Below are 20,164 nucleotides of genomic sequence, written 5' to 3'. Positions count from 1 at the left end.
TTGTACGCTACGCGCCAACTGATGATGGCGTTCCGCTTAGATAGTGTCACGGGAACTTTCGGGCACAAAAGTTTCTGCCCCAAAACTGAAATGGTCCTGTGCGCCTATGATAACACGACAAATGATTGTACGTTATTGGCATGCGGTGTAACTTACCTACGCATGCCTATATGGACATTAAGATGTTGAACGCGCGCGGAGCGCACGAAAAATTTTGGTTATATTTTTCGGGCAAGTCGTTACAGCGCCCCCCCCCCAAATCAAATTGGGCTCCTACGACTACCTATGACCTTTGCTGAAACATGGAGGTTGTTTTTACCTCCATGGCTGAAATTACCCTAATCGAGTAGATTGATCACGTTAAATGTACCATACACATAAAACGGATAATACAAACGTATACCATCAGTCAAAGGTTCTTTTGTTAATCAACAAGTTCCGCACCATAATAGTTACGAAGCTACTATACCTCAAGGCCATACTTCATGGACTAACCTTGAAGAAAGTGACCTAGTATTCAGCCTAGTACGAGTAGACTATAGTTTTCAAGTTGTTATTAGTATCAAGCACTAACACATGCACACATACACGCATAATCGATCCAAGGCTGGCTATTCTTCAGACCTATTACAGATTGTGTTATGAATGGGTTCGATAATAAGTCTATACAACCATGGAGCTATAAACAGGTAGCTCTATACATGTATAGTACAACCCATCATGCGGGCGATCGGATTACTGATAAAATCATATTTACGTAACCAGCTGCGTGTACTACTGACAATATGTTCTTTACGAGTTTGCGCCAGTGCAGAAACAGTCAGCAAGAATCTTGTTTATCTTCATAGTGTGCGATCGAGTATCACGTACATGTATCTGAATTGTTCACAATGCCTATGAATTTCCGTTAGGCATTACACAACGTTCTGTGTTGGAGTACTTATTAACATTAGAGATTCCGGCTGTAATTATGTTGCTGTACAAAATATCTGTGTTATTACTCGGACTTCAAAATGTTGCAGGAGTTCACCGTTTTGAGCAATTCTCAAAAACGGCTTTTAATGTTTTCATCGATGGCATTTGTGTGATAGAACATTCACGCAAATCGCCTTTCATACTTGTTGGTAACTCGGAGTACTCGTTTAAAAGCAGAGAGGGAAATTTTCAGATCAAAGACCTTCTGCTAGAAAAAGTATCCTTAACAGATTATACGAAAGTTGATGGAAATTCATCAAGTCATAAAACAGAAATAATTCTGAAAAGAGGTTCTGAATTGCAGGTACGTATATACACAGACTAATTACCTATCTATAGGCCTATAGGCATTATAGATCAGGCCCGTAGCCAGAGTAATCGATTGGGGGTGGGGGGGGGGAGGACATATCAACGCAGAGGGGGCGGGGTTGCTTATCTCAGGGGCTAAGATGCCAAACGATGCAATCTTGTTACCTCCACCCCCTCCCCCTCCCTAATTTGTATCCCTTCTTCTGTTCATTACGAGACAGTTCATTAGGAGACACCGCTGCTCCATCGAGAAGGTATCTTTTATTAGGCGAGTTTTAATGTTGAGAAAGTTCGTTTTTTTTTTTATGAAGTTCAAAGGTTTCCCCTGGAGTGGCTACACCGACTCCGTCTAATACCCCATTCATTATGATAATAAGAACGGTCCATCATTGGACCCCAATCGTTTCATACGCGAGTTTAATGTTCAAACATGTTTTCCAAGAAGAAACAAAAAGTTCTACACCAGCTCCTTATACTTTGCATACTTTTGTCGAAAACATTTGCATTATAATGAGAACGAAACACAGTACCCTCCAAATCCGAACATTTATTGCTTTGTTAATGATGTGTCAAGTGTCCCCGTGTGTGTTTTTGCATTAAAATCATATGGCTTATTACTTTATTAATTATGACAGCAGGTGCGCATCCAGGGGGGGGGTTGGGGGCGCGCGCCCCCCGGGTAAGGAAAAGAGGAGAGAAAAAAAGAGAAGAAAAAAGGGAAAAGGAGGGGGAAAAAAAGAAAAGGAGGAGAGGAAGGAAGGGAAAAGAAAAAGAAAAAAAGAGGGAAAAAGGAGAAAGGAGGGAGTAGAAGATAACCAAGACCTCGGGAAGAGAAAGAGGAACAGTCATAGTTAAAGCGCTGATCCCTATTATATACACAGGTAGCCAGTGACAGATCAAGGATTACGGAAGGGGTGTGCGCGCCTCACCCTACCCCTTACATCGACAACTCCATTTTTGACGTTTCCATTTTTCCTCTCTCACTAATGTATCTATATAAATACTATATATGGTCTATCATAACGCGTGTGTGTGTATGGACGCCTTAAACAATTGTAGAATTGTGCTATATGGAACCAACTGTGGCTGGTCTTGAACTCGACCGAGTCGTCGGGGAACATTTCGGGAAGGGGGCGACCGCCCCCCCCCCCCGAGCAAATTTTCTTTATGACATCGCTAGTAATTTCAAAATAGACAATGCTTAGATGCAACTTACAAGGCCTGGGAAGTGTCATTTCCAGCGATCTGGGAGGCATTTTCGGCCAAAATTTTTCTTGTACGCTTCGCGCCAACTCATGGTGGCGCTTCCCTTAGATAGTTTGCCTACAGGCAATTACTCGCTACACGCCGGTTCGAATTTGTAAACAAAGAGCAGATATAACATCATATCAGTGAGCATTGAAATGCATTTTCCACGATGAACAGCCTCAAAAACTGTCTATGTGTGTAGTCAAAGGCGTAGGAGCCCAATTGGATTTGGGGCTGTAATGACTTGCCCGAAAAAGCCAAAATTTTTCGCGCGCAAAGCGCGCGTTCAACGTATCGATGCCAATATCATATAAGCAAACATCGGTCATTATATTGCATGGCATCGTGTACCGCACGGTACGTGAAAGTTGCACAGTATACCGCCAAATGCTAATGTAAACAACGAAATGTCTTATGTAGATGGAGAAAAAGCATACAGATCCATTTATGTCAAAACTCTCTTTTACAGTAGTAATGTCGGCCAAGCTTACAACTTTATTTTAATTACCACGGAGATCATTTTTAAGCTATTCATTGCTTTTTATTTTTCTTTCAGTAGGTGTCCGAAAAAAAATTGGTTGCGGGGGGGGGGGGGCTGCAGCCCCCGCCTCCTACGGGACCTACGCCTATGTGTGTAGTGTTCGGTTTCGATATACCTGATATCGGAAATATCTGCTATTTTTCTGTTCCTTCAACCAAGTTTTACAATAGCCATTATAAGAGGTTGCAATATTTCTACACCAATAAATTAACTCTGTCTGAATTTTCGAAAATTTCCTCACTAACATTATTCATCATACTTTCCTCTACTCGTGCAATTTTTACCAGTCTGTTAGAGGTTGCAGGAGGTTTCTCTATATTGGTTATCCATAGATTGAACTTTGTGCAACATTATGGGTATGTTTTCAAGTGATTTTATTCACGAGAAATGTGAATTTTCAAATTCTCAACAAATAATGGGCTTAAAACCTTGAAAAGTGGGGCTTTCGGATATTGTGGGCCGTGACGTAGAATCACCCACAAAAGCAATGATCCATAGGACATGCAATGAGGTCGAACATGATGTGTGACTGATGGTGACAATCTTCAAAAAGGTTATGGATGGAAAAAAAAACTTTTGGGAAATACTTGGTTCTCAGGCAAAAGTGTACATCTGGTTGATCATTTTCAAGCCCGAGAAGTGCCATTTCCGGTGATCTGGGGGGTATCAAAACCAAAAATTTTCTTGTACGCTCCGCGCCAACCGATGATCGAGATGAACGAGATCCGTTTTCAATCTTCGTTGTACTGTATGGGGGCATTGTATGTACGTGCGACGATGCAGCCATGCAGTAGGTGCTATAGCGCTGAGGGCTATAGCGTTAACAGAGACTAAATTTAATCTCAAGCACTAGTAGTAGTCAGTGGCGTAGAAAGGTACTTTTGAGTGGGGGGGGGGGGCTGAAGACTAATGGCCGGCCTGGGGGAAAAATCCAAAGGGGAGGGGGACACCCCCTCCCCTTTGGATTTTTTTTACATTTCCAGGTGGCCTCTGATGCAATTTGGTGCAATATAGCACACTTCAACCCATCCACTCCATTTTGTATATAATTTTGCATTTTCACCTGGCCTTAGATGCCAAAATGAGATTTTTTTTCTCATTTGGAAATGCAAAAGGGGTTTTCTGACTTGCGAAGCGGGGGGGGGGGGGGGAATGATACTTCCGCCCCTCCATATTTTTCACTGGGGGGGGGGGTAGTAGTACACAAATCTTGACCAAGTCCAACAAATTCTTGATTTCTGACTAAACAATTTCTTGATCACTGAGTTCAAATAATCGTTTTATATTATATTTTATATAGAGCATTACTGTCCATGTAAAACTAAGTTCAATGTTCCCATTGATCAAGCTAGGAAGATGAATTCTTTCAAGATATTGTTTAGTCTATTGCAGTAGGTTAATTCTTTTCCTTAGCCTATACTTGCCATGCATGATGTGTGACACCGTGATGACTGAATAGGTTTCGTCCAAAGTTCATTCATGATCTGATGTTTGTTTGCTGTTGTAATTTCATTTAAAACAATATTATCTAATGCGCATAGCTTATCTTGAACACACAATTCCGGGCCGTCGGAAATTTACACTCAGTAGCTTAATTATAGCCGCCTATCAAGGGATCCCTGGACCTCCGGCGGCAACATGCGGCTTATCTTGTATAGCCGAAACATGATCTATATAATCAGCCTGAATTAGTCGTGTATGTTGGCAATTTGATTGTCGAGCTACTTCTCATGTAAAACAACTGAAGGATCCTGAGCTATTTAGCCTATACTGATCGAAGTAATCGACGTTAGCATGGAGTGCCATTGTTGACTTCCAAGTAAAAACAACGGTTGGCAGTGGGATCAAGAGTGATCAAGGAGGTATACTGTACGTATCCCAAGAAATACGGTTCCCTTGCCACACCCCTTCAATCAATCAATTAACCAATAAATATACATTATAGCACCAAAATCGTAGGTAGTAAGAAAACCTACATTAAAAAAAATGCAATTAGAAAAGTGCAATTTTTTATACAAAACATTCAAATACTGGAATTTGTGGTCCATTTTGTCTCGATTTTTGAGGTGATTTTGCGATTCGAAATGACGTCATTGTTAGGTTGTACTCCCGATTACCCGACACAAACTTTACCCGCCACAAAAAAATGCGGACTGTAACCTACGAATACTAATCTTCTGCATGGCAAGTTGGCAACAGTTACGTAACCTGCTAACCGCACAATGAACAAATCGTTGACAAGGCATTATAGATTTGAAGAAATATCCTCCATACTCCCGTATACACAGTACCGAATTTATTTGCTTACCACATATGCCAATGTTGCCAATGTCCAGGTATAGGTTGACTTATGTATGTGTGCATGTATATAGTTTTACTTTTGTTGTACAACAGAAGGAATCTATGCGCCGGTAACGGCGTGCGCGTGCGCGTGTGTACGTATGTGACACTTGCTTGTACGTATATGTGACCCTTGCTTGAAAACACCGAAACTACTCAAGTTCAGGTGGATTAACTTCACACTTGATATTACCATTATTAAAGGGATGGTTACAAGGTGGCAGATCCGATTTGCTAGCTCGACATTGGTATAAGAAACATCCTCTTTTTCATACATCTATGTGTCTATATTTTGCAAAGGAAGACTGTTCTTTCTGGATATTGAAACATTTTGGAATATAAATTCTATGCTATAAAATCCTTACCAGTGGATTAAATGGTTGATACCCACAAGGAAGTGTTACCAAAAAGAGCTGGCAATCTCTGATCTTTTCTGGTTCTCACTTAATTCTTGAACAAATTTAACTCACTTACTCTACATTAATCAGATAGTGATTTGGAATTCTGAGCAGATTGTATGGCAAGGAATCACAAAGCCAACTGGCTTTCTGGTTATTAATAAAGTGTCGTTTTTTCTGGCGCATATTTTTTCTTGCTACCCCTATGCATGTGATAATGCAACTGCCATTTAAGATACGCCGTGTGCTGTGACTTTGCGTTTGTATAGCCAATGAACACATGACCATTTGACCGCGTGCGTTGCTTGTACAGTTAGTTGAATGCATTGCGCGCTTATTGCGTACATGTTTCTTGGCCACTCCCACACGACCAATGAGATTCGCGCACAGTCGTTATATATGGACATACATAAGCGTGTGTGGGGGGGGGGGTGGGGTGGGGGGGTGGGGGTATCGGCAGCTCAGATGGTGATAGAGAAAATACGACTCTCCAATTGAATTGTCCTTACCATTAAGCCCGTGTCACTCGCATTACATTAATATTCAACTGCCGCGACATCAATATCATGTCCTGACCATATTACAACCTATGTAATTCTCTGAAAATGAACCCCCAACTAGTCGTTCGATTTGTGCGTAACTTAACTACATTCATTTAAGTTAATGACCGCTACTTTGTATCTTCTATTTTAACGTTTTAATACATTCATAGACTCGACTTGAAATAACCGATTCCGATGACGGCTTGACTCGAATAACCTTCCATGAGGTACCTGATGGCGTCAACCGATTGTGGTTTCGCTTGAAGTCTACCGGAAGTGACGAACACGTTTACGGAGGCGGAGAACAGTTCTCGTATTTGGATCTCAATGGGAAGAATTTTCCTCTGTGGCTACAGGAACAGGTGCGCCAACTGTTATAGTTTTCATGTAATTTTTGAATTTTCAAAGAAAGGGGACTTAAAACTGATTTAATTTCCATAACTATATCGGTATGTTATTGTTCACTTTCGTGAATTGTTATTTGTATTACATCTGCAATTGTATATTCACTGCAGGGTGTCGGTCGAAACAAGAGCACATACACAACATTCCTGGCGGATCGTAACAACTGGTCTGGCGGGGATTACCACAGGACGTACTGGGTCCAACCGACCTTTATATCGTCCAGGAAATATTTTGCTCACTTCACGAGCACAACGAATGGCCAGATGGATTTCAGAAGTGACGACTTTCATGAAATTGAAGTCTGGAGAGGTCCCGGTACGTTGACATCCATGCGTGCAGGGCCTGGTTAACACACAGTGTGACCTATAGGCCTACATAAATTACCCGGCAGGCAGAGAGAGTGTGAACTCACTATTTGGGAGTGTTCAATATGACGATTTTTCAGAGGAATTATTCACAGCTACCAAAGAGTTGACTTGATTCCAAGTTAGATAGTCTACAACTCCTGGGAGTTTTCACTATGATTTTTAAGACCTAAATTTGAGTTCTAAAATTCAATATGAGGAGAAGAATGCAATTTACCCCTCGAAAGAGCAATCGTCATGGACACTCTCTAACTAGAGTGAGTTCACACTTTTTCGTTTGATTTTAATATCAAGAGTGTATGTATAGTTGTATACGCTACAAAGTCAATAACTTTATTACTCTATGTAGCACAACTTGGTTAATCTCAACCACCTGACTACTGTGGTGATGTAACGTTTAATTAGTTTGAACGATGGTAAGTGATAACCTATATCACACCGTATAGGGTATGTCTACTAGTCACATTAGGTTTCAGTGTTTTTACAGCTCAAAGTCTATTCCAGTCATGGTAGTTCAGATTGCAAATTTGCTGTTATTGAAAACGTCTTTCAAGTTTCCTATAAGCGGTATGCAGGGTATTTTGGGCCATTGTCATTAATATAATTGTTTTCTTATATCTGTGTCTTTAAATGAAATAATATTATATTTATACCGCCAGGAGCCATATGGTTATGGTTATTAATATTTAAGTGGCTTTCCTTCCTTTAAAAAAATACATTAATCGTCCATATTATTCATTTTTTTTCTTCTTGAATGTTCAAAAATTGAATTCTCAATCTTTGTATTTAAGATTTTATACACGATAAACTGAAATTTGTCTAACATGTCTTTCAAACCTATCCTAGTATCCTAATACACAGAAGTATATTATACCTGTCAATGTAATGTTTCCATTATATATATATCTTGTAATAGCCCTATATACATAAACATAACGCAAAAGTCGTATGGTTTATTGGAATGAAAAAACATACACATTGTATGTCAATGAGGATGCCTATAAATGTATAGGATTCGTTCTTTCGTCTGCTATAGGTTCAAACACCTTTCCCGGGAAGTTGGTTCTTGGTGCTGCACCATCATTCCGTGAAATCTCGACAAAATTGTCTGGACTTCTTGGTCTCCAGCCGCGGTTACCTGATTGGCTGTATAACGGAGTCATCTTGGGTGTTCAAGGCGGAACGCAGTCTATGCTGGGATACTTGAAGCAAGCTCAGGTCTGCGACAAGACAATACATTGGCCTATTGAGGGGGAGAAGGAGGGGGAGGGGAGGGAGAATGAGGGGGAGGGGAGGGAGAAGGAGGGGGAGGGGAGTGTGAGGAGAAGAGTGTTGGTCAGTGACGATGACGAAGTAAAGAAAATTCAGAAGATAGAGGGTGGAAGTGCGGGTAAGATTGAAGTTTGGGATATCTTGACTCAGTGTGTAGATATGGAAGTAAGCACATCGCTATATACAGACATGGCCAGCCATGTTCACTTACACCCACTCTTTTTATCGTTATGTAAATAATGTTTAGGCCTATCATTACATGACCAAATATTCTGTAGTGAACTTGTCTCTCTCTTTTTTAATGTCCCAGGGTGAAGGCATTCCCGTTTCCGGACTTTGGATTCAAGACTGGGCTGGACGTATAACTACTCCATTTGGACGGCGTTTATTTTGGAATTGGCAATGGGACCCAAAGCAATATCCAAAGTTAGACAAAGAGATCATTCGTTTGAAGAAAGAGGAAAATGTCCGTCTGTTTGCCTACGTCAACGCGAATCTAAATCACGATGGTCATTTATTCCATGAGGCGAAATCTTTGGATCATTTAATCAAAAACGAAACGGGCCAAATTTACCTTCTTGATTATGGTAGCTTCTATTGCGGGATCGTAGACTTGACGAAACCGGAAGCGTTCACTTGGTATAAGAATTTGATCAAGAGAAATTTGCTTGACTTCGGTTTCGACGGTTGGATGGCCGATTTCGGAGAATATCTTCCGATCGATGCTGTCTTTCACAACGGTGTCTCTGGGGAAGAACTCCACAACGAATGGCCTGTATTATGGGCCAAAGTGAATCGCGAGGCAGTCGAAGAAGCCGGAAGGCTTGGGGATATAGTGTTCTGGATGAGGGCTGGATTTTCTGGTTCCCAACGGTATAACGTAATGGCATGGGCTGGTGATCAACTCGTCGATTTTTCGACGGCTGATGGATTAGCGTCCGTGATCCCAGCTACGTTATCCCTCGGTCTCTCCGGGTTTGGACTTCAGCATTTCGATATAGGGGGTTACACAAGTTTATATGGTATTATTCGTAAAGAAGAAGTCCTATTGAGATACGCGGAACTAGCTGCGTTTACACCGATGATGAGAACTCACGAAGGCAATCGGCCTGACGAAAATTGGCAATATTATTCAAGTGTGTATAGCATGAAGATGCTGAGACGGTCAACTGAGATATACATACTAATGAAAAACTATACGCAGAGTGTACTGGAAGAACTGTACACATTAGGCTACCCACCACAGCGCCCTCTATTCTTTCATTATGAAAATGATCCCCTTTCTTATGACGACTCGATGAAGTATCAGTATTTACTTGGGAAGGATGTCCTCGTAGCACCGGTTTATTTACCTTCCTCGCAGACGGGTGATAAATGGTCTCTTTACCTCCCACCTGACGACTGGGTGTACCTTTGGGACGGTACCAACCACGCAGAAGGGGGGAAATATGTCACAGTCGATGCACCCATTGGGAAGATACCAGTCTTCTACAGGAGGGATTCCGAATTTGCAGAGTTTTTCAGGAACGTTGCAGCCAGTAAGTAATTCGATCTTGTATTGAATGATGAAAAAAAAGTATCTTGACAAAAGTGGAATAAAGGCCTGCAACTGGTGAAAAACATTTGTTTAACCTAGACTCACGTGACATATACTCAGATCTTGCATCATGAAGAAGAGTTCACATACCACTTTGTGTTACGTGCGATGTCACGTATAGTCTCAAACCAAATCTTTCCCGCCAGAGAGAACAAATATAAAATACATATCAGTAATGGAAAGTTCACCGCAAGTGTCAGAATCACCTGATTCGCTAGTTGCAGACATATACTTGTATAGTTGGCCCATATGTGTTCATAACGAAGATGTCTTCTATGCTAGATAGTCTATATAAGGGGTTCCCTAACTGGGGTGCTTGAATCCATCTCAGGGGGTGCGTGAGTCCATCCCAGGGGGTGCGTGAGTCCATCCCAGGGGGTGCGTGAGTCCATCCCAGGGGGTGCGTGAGTCCATCCCAGGGGGGTCGGGAGACGTTTCTGAAAGTCAAAACTAGAGTACTTTTTGTTGAACTAAAATCTGTTAAATCGTATAATTTAGTAATGTACAAAAGTCGTACCTATCGAAAAACAGGAGCACCCGTCTCATCGTGTGTGATGGGTGATCGATGCGTGATACAATTCGTGATCTGATCTTGAAGTTTCCAAATAAATATTTGTTCATCTCTTGTTGTTTTTTTTCATTACAATCACTGCTATGCGTATTATAGAATAATGATGACTCAGATCGTGTCTCGAAAATTTGGGGGTTAGTGGACAACTCTGACATCTACAGGGGTTTCGTGTGGGGGGGGGGGGAAATAAAGTTAGGGAAACCCTGGTCTATATAAAGAGTGATTAAAACGGTAGTCAACTATCATATACATCAGACTCCAATCTCTTTGCTTTTTTTCTTTGGTTTTTGTAAAGATTGTATTGTCCTAAAATATTGCTCACTTGAGTATACATTTTCAACAGTTTCTTTTTTCTACTTCTCTCTCTTTGCCAGGAACACTGCCACTTCCGGATCCACCCAGCCCAAAGCTGGAACACGATGAATATAGTCTAGGCACATCTGGTCTTACTGTGTCTATTTTATTTCTCATCTTCTTGCTGCCCTTTTTATTCCTTCTACCAAAAATTTAAAGGACCCGTTTTAATATCGCCCCCATTTAACTAAAGAACTCTATGCAATGGTGATAGCACTTCAGTGAGTGTATTTGACGGATCGGCTTGTAAACAGGGCAACTAAAAGCGTACATGGTGGCTTAACTTGATACTGGTTGTGTGGATCCACCTTATTGAGTACAAGAATACTAGTCCGATTCTTTGAAGACCAGAGGTCAACAAAGGTTAATACGCACTACATTAGAATAAAAATAAAAATGCTTCCTACAAGTTTGGATATGCGCGCACCCTTCCCCCACTAGCTCAGCGCTGTGCTACATGAAATTAAAGACGAACATAAGAGCAACTATCACGATCCCACTACCATAGTATGTTTAGCGCTGTGCTACATGAAATTACAGCTAGACAACCATAAGGTAGCTATCTCGATCCCTCTACCATAGTAGGCTTAGCGCTGTGTTACATGAAATTACAGCTAGAGAACCATAAGGTAGCTATCTCGATCCCTCTACCATAGTAGGCTTAGCGCTGTGTTACATGAAATTACAGCTAGACAACCATAAGGTAGCTATCTCGATCCCTCTACCATAGTAGGCTTAGCGCTGTGTTACATGAAATTACAGCTAGAGAACCATAAGGTAGCTATCTCGATCCCTCTACCATAGTAGGCTTAGCGCTGTGTTACATGAAATTACAGCTAGACAACCATAAGGTAGCTATCTCGATCCCCCTACCATATGCTTAGCGCTTAGTGATGGCACTTTTAAGCTTCCGTAGTTTTACAATTTACAAAATGAAAGTACATGTAAACCTTTATTCATCATGTTAGCCGTGTATGTGTATTAGAATATATTACAGATATCACTTGTGTCTGAAAGAGCAAGTCAGGGACAAACTCTTTTGCTTTTTAATTCCTTAAATTTAATACAATTTCTTATTATGATGGATTATTGTTAGGACTGTATTCATTGGCAAATACCAGAATGAATATTCAATTATGTCTTTTTCAGTATGAGTCATATTCATAAAATACAAGCTTTGACAAAAGCAACGTTTTTGCGTTGGCAACGTTGGTGCTTGTCTCACGCCAAGTTGCTGTTTGGATGGTTATGGTTGGGCTGGGTAAATGAGGATGAGGGGAGTGGGGGATTAGGAATAGAACCAATGTTTTTTTTTTGTATTGCGCTTCCGACATTATCAATATCTTCTCGACTGATTATCTGTGTGTCTGTATTTCACATTTTAAGACTGTTCTTTCTGGATATTGAAACATCTGTTTTGCAAAATCCTTAGCAGTGATAAATTGGTTGATGCCTTAAAGTGAGTCATACAATCGATCACCTGCACTTTTCTCACATAAATCCTTGGACAAAATTTAACTCACTTGCTCCATTAGTCAGAGAGTTGAGTGGAGATGTGAGCAGCTAATATTATATGGCAAGGAGAATCACCATCAGCTTCAGGCTCCTGTTTCATGATCTCTGTTTTCTAATTGGCTACTTTTAAGCATTTATAGCACATTGCTATAAATATCTCGACATTTTGTGTTGCTTCATTAATGTTCAATTGTCAAGGGTTTAGCGTATGTCGCCATTTCATATGTTTCTTTAAAGATTTTATTGTTTATGTTTATTTTGTAAAACGAAAAGAGTACTTTATTCAATGGAAATGATTGATAATACTGTGCGACACATTAGCAACTTATGCAATGACAACCTACCAGCACAAAGACACGTATTATCGGGTATGGATCATCTCAAACCATATGGTGCTATAATCAATAGAAAAGTTCATGTAATAGTGCAATACCTTTTCCTTACCGGTGCCTTAATAGCAATTAAAGAAATTTCGAGAGCAGTGATGCGAATTGAATAATGATATCCACAGTTTGAAAGCGATTTACCTTCAATTGCACAGAAATTTTTCTTTACTAGCTTTGCCCTCCTGACGAAATTATGACGTTGTTTCCCTTTATATACTGTTGTGAGATCATAAAAAGTAATATTATAAGAAAACTGCATGTGTATATACATAATATATGTATATATATATATATATATATATATATATATATATATATATATATATATATATATATATATATACAATCACTTTACTATATGAATATCGATTGAAACAAATTGAATTATGAAATATGTGTTATCTGTTTTGTTTGTAGTTTAAACGTTCGTTTCAGCTGTATAAATTCAGTACTTATAAACCCTGGGAAGCTGTTATTTTGAATGGAGGGTGTTCGGGAGGGGGTACTTGTGTCAAATAGAAGATGTCTTTTCAATTCCTCAAATAATGAATATATCGCCTATGGAAACATGACTGGTAAATTATAAGCAAAGAAAAAAGACCAATTCAATGTAGAAAGGTCAACCATAGCACTATGGTGAACGTCCCCACTCCACAGTGCATTCACAAAGTGTAGCCAGGGATAAAGGTGCAGGACATTGGGCATGTGAATGGTAACCAATCATAGGATGGGATAAAGAGGGCATCACAAATAGGTACGAAATCGTTTGACATTTCGCCCATAAGACTTGAAATGTTCAGTTCAAGGGTCACGGTAAAATGTTAAATTGGGTTTAAGCAGCACTCTTTCTGCCCTCCTAGAAAAGTATCACCCCCTAATTAACTCCCACCCCTCTCCCTAAAGAAAACAAAACTGGCTACACCTCTGTTCGAGCATATATCCAATTACTTAAATATGAATGGAAGCAAGAAATATATCTCCTCTGGCACTGGATTGGCATTTGTGTCATATTTGTCATTTCAAACCAGATACCCTCTCAGAAGGACACATGCTTTGAGAATGACCACTTTCATACGGGTTGGTTGGAAAGGTCAGAGATGTTAGAAACACAAACACTTGGTTTTCAACATTAATTAATTGATGCAAATTAGATTTTGTCAAAATTTGGTTAAAGCTTTTGCTGGACTTGTGTGCTTGATAGATGTCGGAGGAAATCAATACAATTGAAAAAAGAATTGATTGTTTGTAAACAATGACAAACAGTTGTATGGAGACATTTTCACTTAACTATAAAATTTTCACCCATCCCACTTTTTGCTATTTCGAGCGGCATTCAACATACACTTGTTTTGAAGCTATGGAACTTAGTACTTTGCAGTGGCGGAGATTTCTTGTCAGAAGGGGGGGTTGCAGGCCATTGATGAAATAAAAAGTCATAACTGCTGGCTCACTATCTAAGTGGAGCGCCACCATAAGTTGGCGCGAAGTGCACAAGAATTTTTGGCAAATATTGCCTCCCAGATTGCAGTAAATGGCACTGCCCAGGCCTTGAAAAGCTGCATTTAACCAGGGGCGTATGCAGGATTTTCTAACCCGGGGGACGCGTATTACTATCTAAGCGGAGCGCCACCATAGGTTGGCGCGCAGCGTACAAGCAAATTTCTGGTTTTGGTACCCCCAGATCACCGGAAATGGCACTTCTCGGGCTTGAAACTGACCAACCATATGTACACTTTTGCCTGAGAACCAAGTTTTTTCCAAATACTTTTTTTCTCATCTATAACCTTTTTGAAGATTGTCACCAGTCACACATCATGTTCGACTTCATCACATATCCTGTGGATCATTGCTTTTGTAGGTGATTCTTCATCGCGGCCCACAACATCCGTCAGCCCCACTGTTCAGAATTTGAAAATTCACAATTCTCGTGAATAAATTCACTTCAAAACATACCCATAATGTTGCACAAAATATCATCTATGGACAACCGATATAGAAAAACTTCCTTCAAACCCTAACAGACGGGTCAAAATTGCACGAGTATGATGAAGTATGATGAAGAATGTTGGTTAGGGAATTTTCGAAAATTCAGACGGCTACTAAAAAATTTCGTTGAAGGAAATAAAAATATACCAGATATTTCCGAATCCGAACACTACACACATCGACAATTTTGAGCATGGGCGCAGATCAGTCTTGGATAATGGTGGGGACGCGTGTTAGTCCGGGAGCCCAGAAGGTTTATTCAGCTGAAGAGGTACAAAAGGTTTGGTGGCCTGATTGTGTTGGTAGGTGACCAAGCATCAATAAAATGTGTTGCTGCCGGGGCACACCCTGCATGGTAGGTGAGGGGGTCACAAAATAGGGGGGCAAAATATGCTTTTATTTAGCTGAAGAGGTACAAGCACAAAAGTTGCTGGATCTTATTCCCAGGAGGGTACCTTGAATCATCGTGGCAATGACAGCAATATCTGACTGCATGGGGCCCCAGACAGTAGCCCAAAAGAGGCCCGCCCATATGGTTTTATTCAGCTGAAAAGGTACAAGGGTGAATTCTTTTGCATTTGAACTATTACACATTGTGGTGTACTAAAACACTAATGACAGTAACTTTGTCCTGCATAGGGGCCCAAACAGTAGCCCTAAGAACGGGCCATGCGGTACAACCAGCTGTTGGCTAATTTATCTAGCTGAAAAGGTACACGAACAAAACTTGTTGGATACTGCTCCCAGCAAGACTAATTTCATTGCTGTAGCAACAACAGCAATATCTGACTGCATGGGGCCCCAGACAGTAGCCCAAATGGGGCCCGCCCATGTGGTATTATTCAGCTGAAAAGGTACAAGGGTGAATTCTTTTGCATTTGAACTATTACATATTGTGGTGTACTAAAACACTAATGACAGTAACTTTGTCCTGCATAGGGGCCCAAACAGTAGCCCTAAGAATGGGCCATGCGGTACATCCAGCTGTTGGCTAATTTATCTAGCTGAAAAGGTACATGAACAAAACTTGTTGGATACTGCTCCCAGCAAGACTAATTTCATTGCTGTAGCAACAACAGCAATATCTGACTGCATGGGGCCCCAGACAGTGGCCCAAAAGAGGCCCGCCCATATGGTATTATTCAGCTGAAAAGGTACAAGGGTGAATTCTTCTGCATTTGAACTATTACACATTGTGGTGTACTAAAACACTAATGACAGTAACTTTGTCATGCATAGGGGCCCAAACAGTAGCCCTAAGAATGGGCCATGCGGTACATCCAGCTGTTGGCTAATTTATCTAGCTGAAAAGGTACATGAACAAAACGTGTTGGATACTGCTCCCAGCAAGACTAATTACATTGCTGTAGCAACAACAGCAATATATGACTGCACGGGGCCCCAGACAGTGGCCCAAAAGAGGCCCGCCCATATGGTATTATTCAGCTGGACAGGTACAAGGGTAGATCCTTTTGCATTTAAACTATTGCACATTTGGGTATACTAAAATACTAATGACAGTTACTTTGTCCTGCATATATGCCCTCACAGTAACCCTAAAGATAGGCCCTGCAGCCCAACCAGCTTTTAACTAATATCCCTACCTGAATAGGTACATAAACAAAACGTGTTGGATACCGCTTCGAACAGGACTAAATCTATTGCTGCAGTATTGACAGCATATCTGCCTGCATGGGGCAAGACGGCGGATAACAATTAAATCATCAAATCATGGTCTTGTCCCCAAAATGCCAGCCTCATCGATGATCACTCTGGACTTCGGTTCAGGAAACAAGAGACGATTCATAAACGTAACCAACATTTCACGTGAGCTTGAAAGAAAGCAAACAGGTTTGAGTGAAGCTCTCATTAGTTTTCATGCTCTGACTGGTTGTGACTACAACTCTGCGTTCTACCAGAAAGGCAAGTCTGTACCCTTCAGTTATCTAGAGAAAGACCCTGATTACGTTGAGGCACTGAAGTCCTTATGCACCAATGCTGTCGATAAACCTGCAGTGACTGCATTTGTTTGCAGGATCTATGGATTCAAGGCATTGGACGACATCAATGAAGCCAGGCACCAGAATTTCACCAGGATGACTAAAAGAAAACAGCAAGCGGTACACGTAAAGAAGATCAATTGCTCATCTTTACCACCATGTGAGAAGGTACTGTATCAACACGTATTACGGGCAAACTTCGTTGCTACGATGTGGAGCCATGCACATACCAAACAACCAACCAAAGACCTGCACCCACTGAATTATGGATGGATCGCCAATGATGATGGACTGTATGTGCCCCATTGGTATGAAGGAGAAGCTCTACCCGATACATTGTCCAGTGAAGACTCGGAGCCAGTACATGAGCGTGAAGAAATGACTCTGGCTTTGGATGCTGTCGTTGATCCAAGAGATAACTATGCAGAAAATATGAGAAATTACGATATGGACGTAGTAGATGTTGATGATGACAGTGAGTTGGATGATCAGCCATGGAGTGATGACAGTGAGAGTGAATGTGAGGATGAGGATTAGGTATGACCCTTGATGAGAACGTAAACAATTACTTGTGCCATTTCTATGTCGTAAATAATCATTATATTGTGACATACATCAACACAATAGAACGGGCAGAAAGGTAATATTCTCTATTGACAGGAACTTATGGATTTCATAGTTATTATGTAATAAAACCCATCTGTTTGCAGTGGTTAAAACAAAACTTCCACCACACCCTGGAGCAACATTTCATCTGCTTGACATGTACAAAACCTGTTACCCAGAACCTATGAGGCTGTTGAAGATTGATGTAGTTTTGATATTTGGCCTTTTCTTGGTTGACCCTAACATGTAACATTAGTGTATTACTCGCTAAATCAAGTGCTGTATTTTCCATGTACTGCTGTGACAATGGACAATAATAATGTCAGCAGCTTACATTTCAGAAAATTCCACTGACTTACAGTACTTGTTACTTGTCTGTACATTCCTAACTTTTGTACCTAGCTATGGGAATCTAGTAACATTCTTTCGTTATAATTCTGTGTGCTAAACTTTATGTTATCAATGTTGCCTAAGATATACAAAATGGTGTCCAATTGACTGTTTACGGTACATTACCCTAGTGTACATGTATTATGGATGTTACTATATGTTATCATTTTAACCAAAACTGTAAATATGTTATTTCAGCAAGTGATGATGTTAACATGCATGCCTTCATATGATTATCACTGATAAATCATTACGATCAATGATTGAGCAATTTGAATTGAAGTATATCAGTTCAATGCTACAACGATGGAGACCAACTTTGAGTTAATTAGGGCCAGTACAATGTTTTAGGTCATTCTGAAAGATACAATTCTGGCTACACAAAGTATTTTAAATTACATTTAAAAAAAGTGCACCTATCATAGCGTTCAGGTATGGTGGTATTCACAGTTTTGAATTGCCTCGCAATCCAATTATAAGGTACGTTACACTGGATTTCTAACGAAGAAGACAAATAACGTTGTTAACCAGGTCCAATAAATCATAAATCTCTTGCAATTATATCATTTCTGCTTTCTCTCACTGCTCGTCCAATCGTGGCAAGAGACAATAATCATGAAAGGAGGGGCTATGTTGGGCTATATTGTCTGGGCCCCAGTGCAGAACGAAGTTGGTGTCATTGGTAGATCTACTTAGGTAAACCTAAATGTATCAGCATCAATGCTGAAAGATTCACTCTTGTACTACTTTGACTGAATAACACCATATGGGCCTGTTTGGGCCACTATGAAGGACAAAGTTACTGTCATTAGCATTATAGTATACCCCGATGTGTAATAGTTCAAATGCAAAAGGATCTACCCTTGTACCTTTTCAGCTGTATAATACCATGTGGGCTGGGCCCTTTTGGGCCACTGTCTGGGGCCCCATGCAGGCAGATATTGCTGTTGTTGCTACAGCAATGTAATTAGTCTTGCTGGGAGCAGTATCCAACAAGTTTTGTTCATGTACCTGTTCAGCTAGATAAATTAGCCAACAGCTGGTTGTACCGCATGGCCCATACTTAGGGTTACTGTTTAAGCCCCTATGCAGGACAAAGTTACTGTCATTAGTGTTTTAGTATACCCCGATGTGTAATAGTTCAAATGCAAAAGGATCTACCCTTGTACCTTTTCAGCTGAATAATACCACATGGGCGGGCCTCTTTTGGGCCACTGTCTGGGGCCCCATGCAGTCAGATATTGCTGTTGTTGCTACAGCAATGTAATTAGTCTCGCTGGGAGCAGTATCCAACAAGTTTTGTTCATGTACCTTTTCAGCTAGATAAATTAGCCAACAGCTGGTTGTACCGCATGGCCCATTCTTAGGGCTACTGTTTGGGCCCCTATGCATGACAAAGTTACTGTCATTAGTGTTTTAGTATACCTCAATGTTTAATAGTTCAAATGCAAAAGGATCTACCCTTGTACCCTTTCAGCTGAATAATACCACATGGGCGGGCCCCATTTGGGCTACTGTCTGGGGCCCCATGCAGTCAGATATTGCTGTTGTTGCTACAGCAATGTAATTAGTCTCACTGGGAGCAGTATCCAACAAGTTTTGTTCATGTACCTTTTCAGCTAGATAAATTAGCCAACAGCTGGTTGTACCGCATGGCCCATTCTTAGGGCTACTGTTTGGGCCCCTATGCAGGACAAAGTTACTGTCATTAGTGTTTTAGTATACCTCAATGTTTAATAGTTCAAATGCAAAAGGATCTACCCTTGTACCCTTTCAGCTGAATAAAACCACATGGGCGGGCCCCATTTGGGCTAATGTCTGGGGCCCCATGCAGTCAGATATTGCTGTTGTTGCTACAGCAATGAAATTAGTCTTGCTGGGAGCAGTACCCAACAAGTTTTTCATGTACCTTTTCAGCTAGATAAATTAGCCAACAGCTGGTTGTACCGCATGGCCCATTCTTAGGGCTACTGTTTGGGCCCCTATGCAGGACAAAGTTACTGTCATTAGTGTTTTAGTACACCACAATGTGTAATAGTTCAAATGCAAAAGAATTCACCCTTGTACCTTTTCAGCTGAATAATACCATATGGGCGGGCCTCTTTTGGGCTACTGTCTGGGGCCCCATGCAGTCAGATATTGCTGTCATTGCCACCATGATGCAAGGTACCCTCCTGGGAATAAGATCCAGCAACTTTTGTGCTTGTACCTCTTCAGCTAAATAAAAGCATATTTTGCCCCCCTATTTTGTGACCCCCTCACCTACCATGCAGGGTGTGCCCCGGCAGCAACACATTTTATTGATGCTTGGTCACCTACCAACACAATCAGGCCACCAAACCTTTTGTACCTCTTCAGCTGAAT

At 40.9% G+C, this 20,164-nt stretch overlaps 1 protein-coding gene across 1 annotated transcript; it reads left to right on the top strand.

Annotated features, from left to right (window-relative positions):
- Nucleotides 1-595: 595 nt before the first annotated feature.
- On the top strand, nucleotides 596-13,060 carry LOC139975897 (sulfoquinovosidase-like). Its single transcript, XM_071984175.1, has 6 exons — nucleotides 596-1,279; nucleotides 6,524-6,715; nucleotides 6,869-7,073; nucleotides 8,160-8,341; nucleotides 8,706-9,933; nucleotides 10,938-13,060. Exons 1-6 carry the CDS (start codon nucleotides 971-973, stop codon nucleotides 11,072-11,074), a joined length of 2,253 nt encoding a protein of 750 aa, XP_071840276.1. The 5' UTR covers nucleotides 596-970; the 3' UTR covers nucleotides 11,075-13,060.
- Nucleotides 13,061-20,164: the final 7,104 nt, after the last annotated feature.

The sequence above is a fragment of the Apostichopus japonicus genome, chromosome 11, assembly GCF_037975245.1.
Source record: "Apostichopus japonicus isolate 1M-3 chromosome 11, ASM3797524v1, whole genome shotgun sequence".
Taxonomy (NCBI): Eukaryota; Metazoa; Echinodermata; class Holothuroidea; order Aspidochirotida; family Stichopodidae; genus Apostichopus; species Apostichopus japonicus.
Note: the sequence above shows the minus strand (reverse complement) of the source record. Positions and strands in the feature narration are given on the sequence as shown.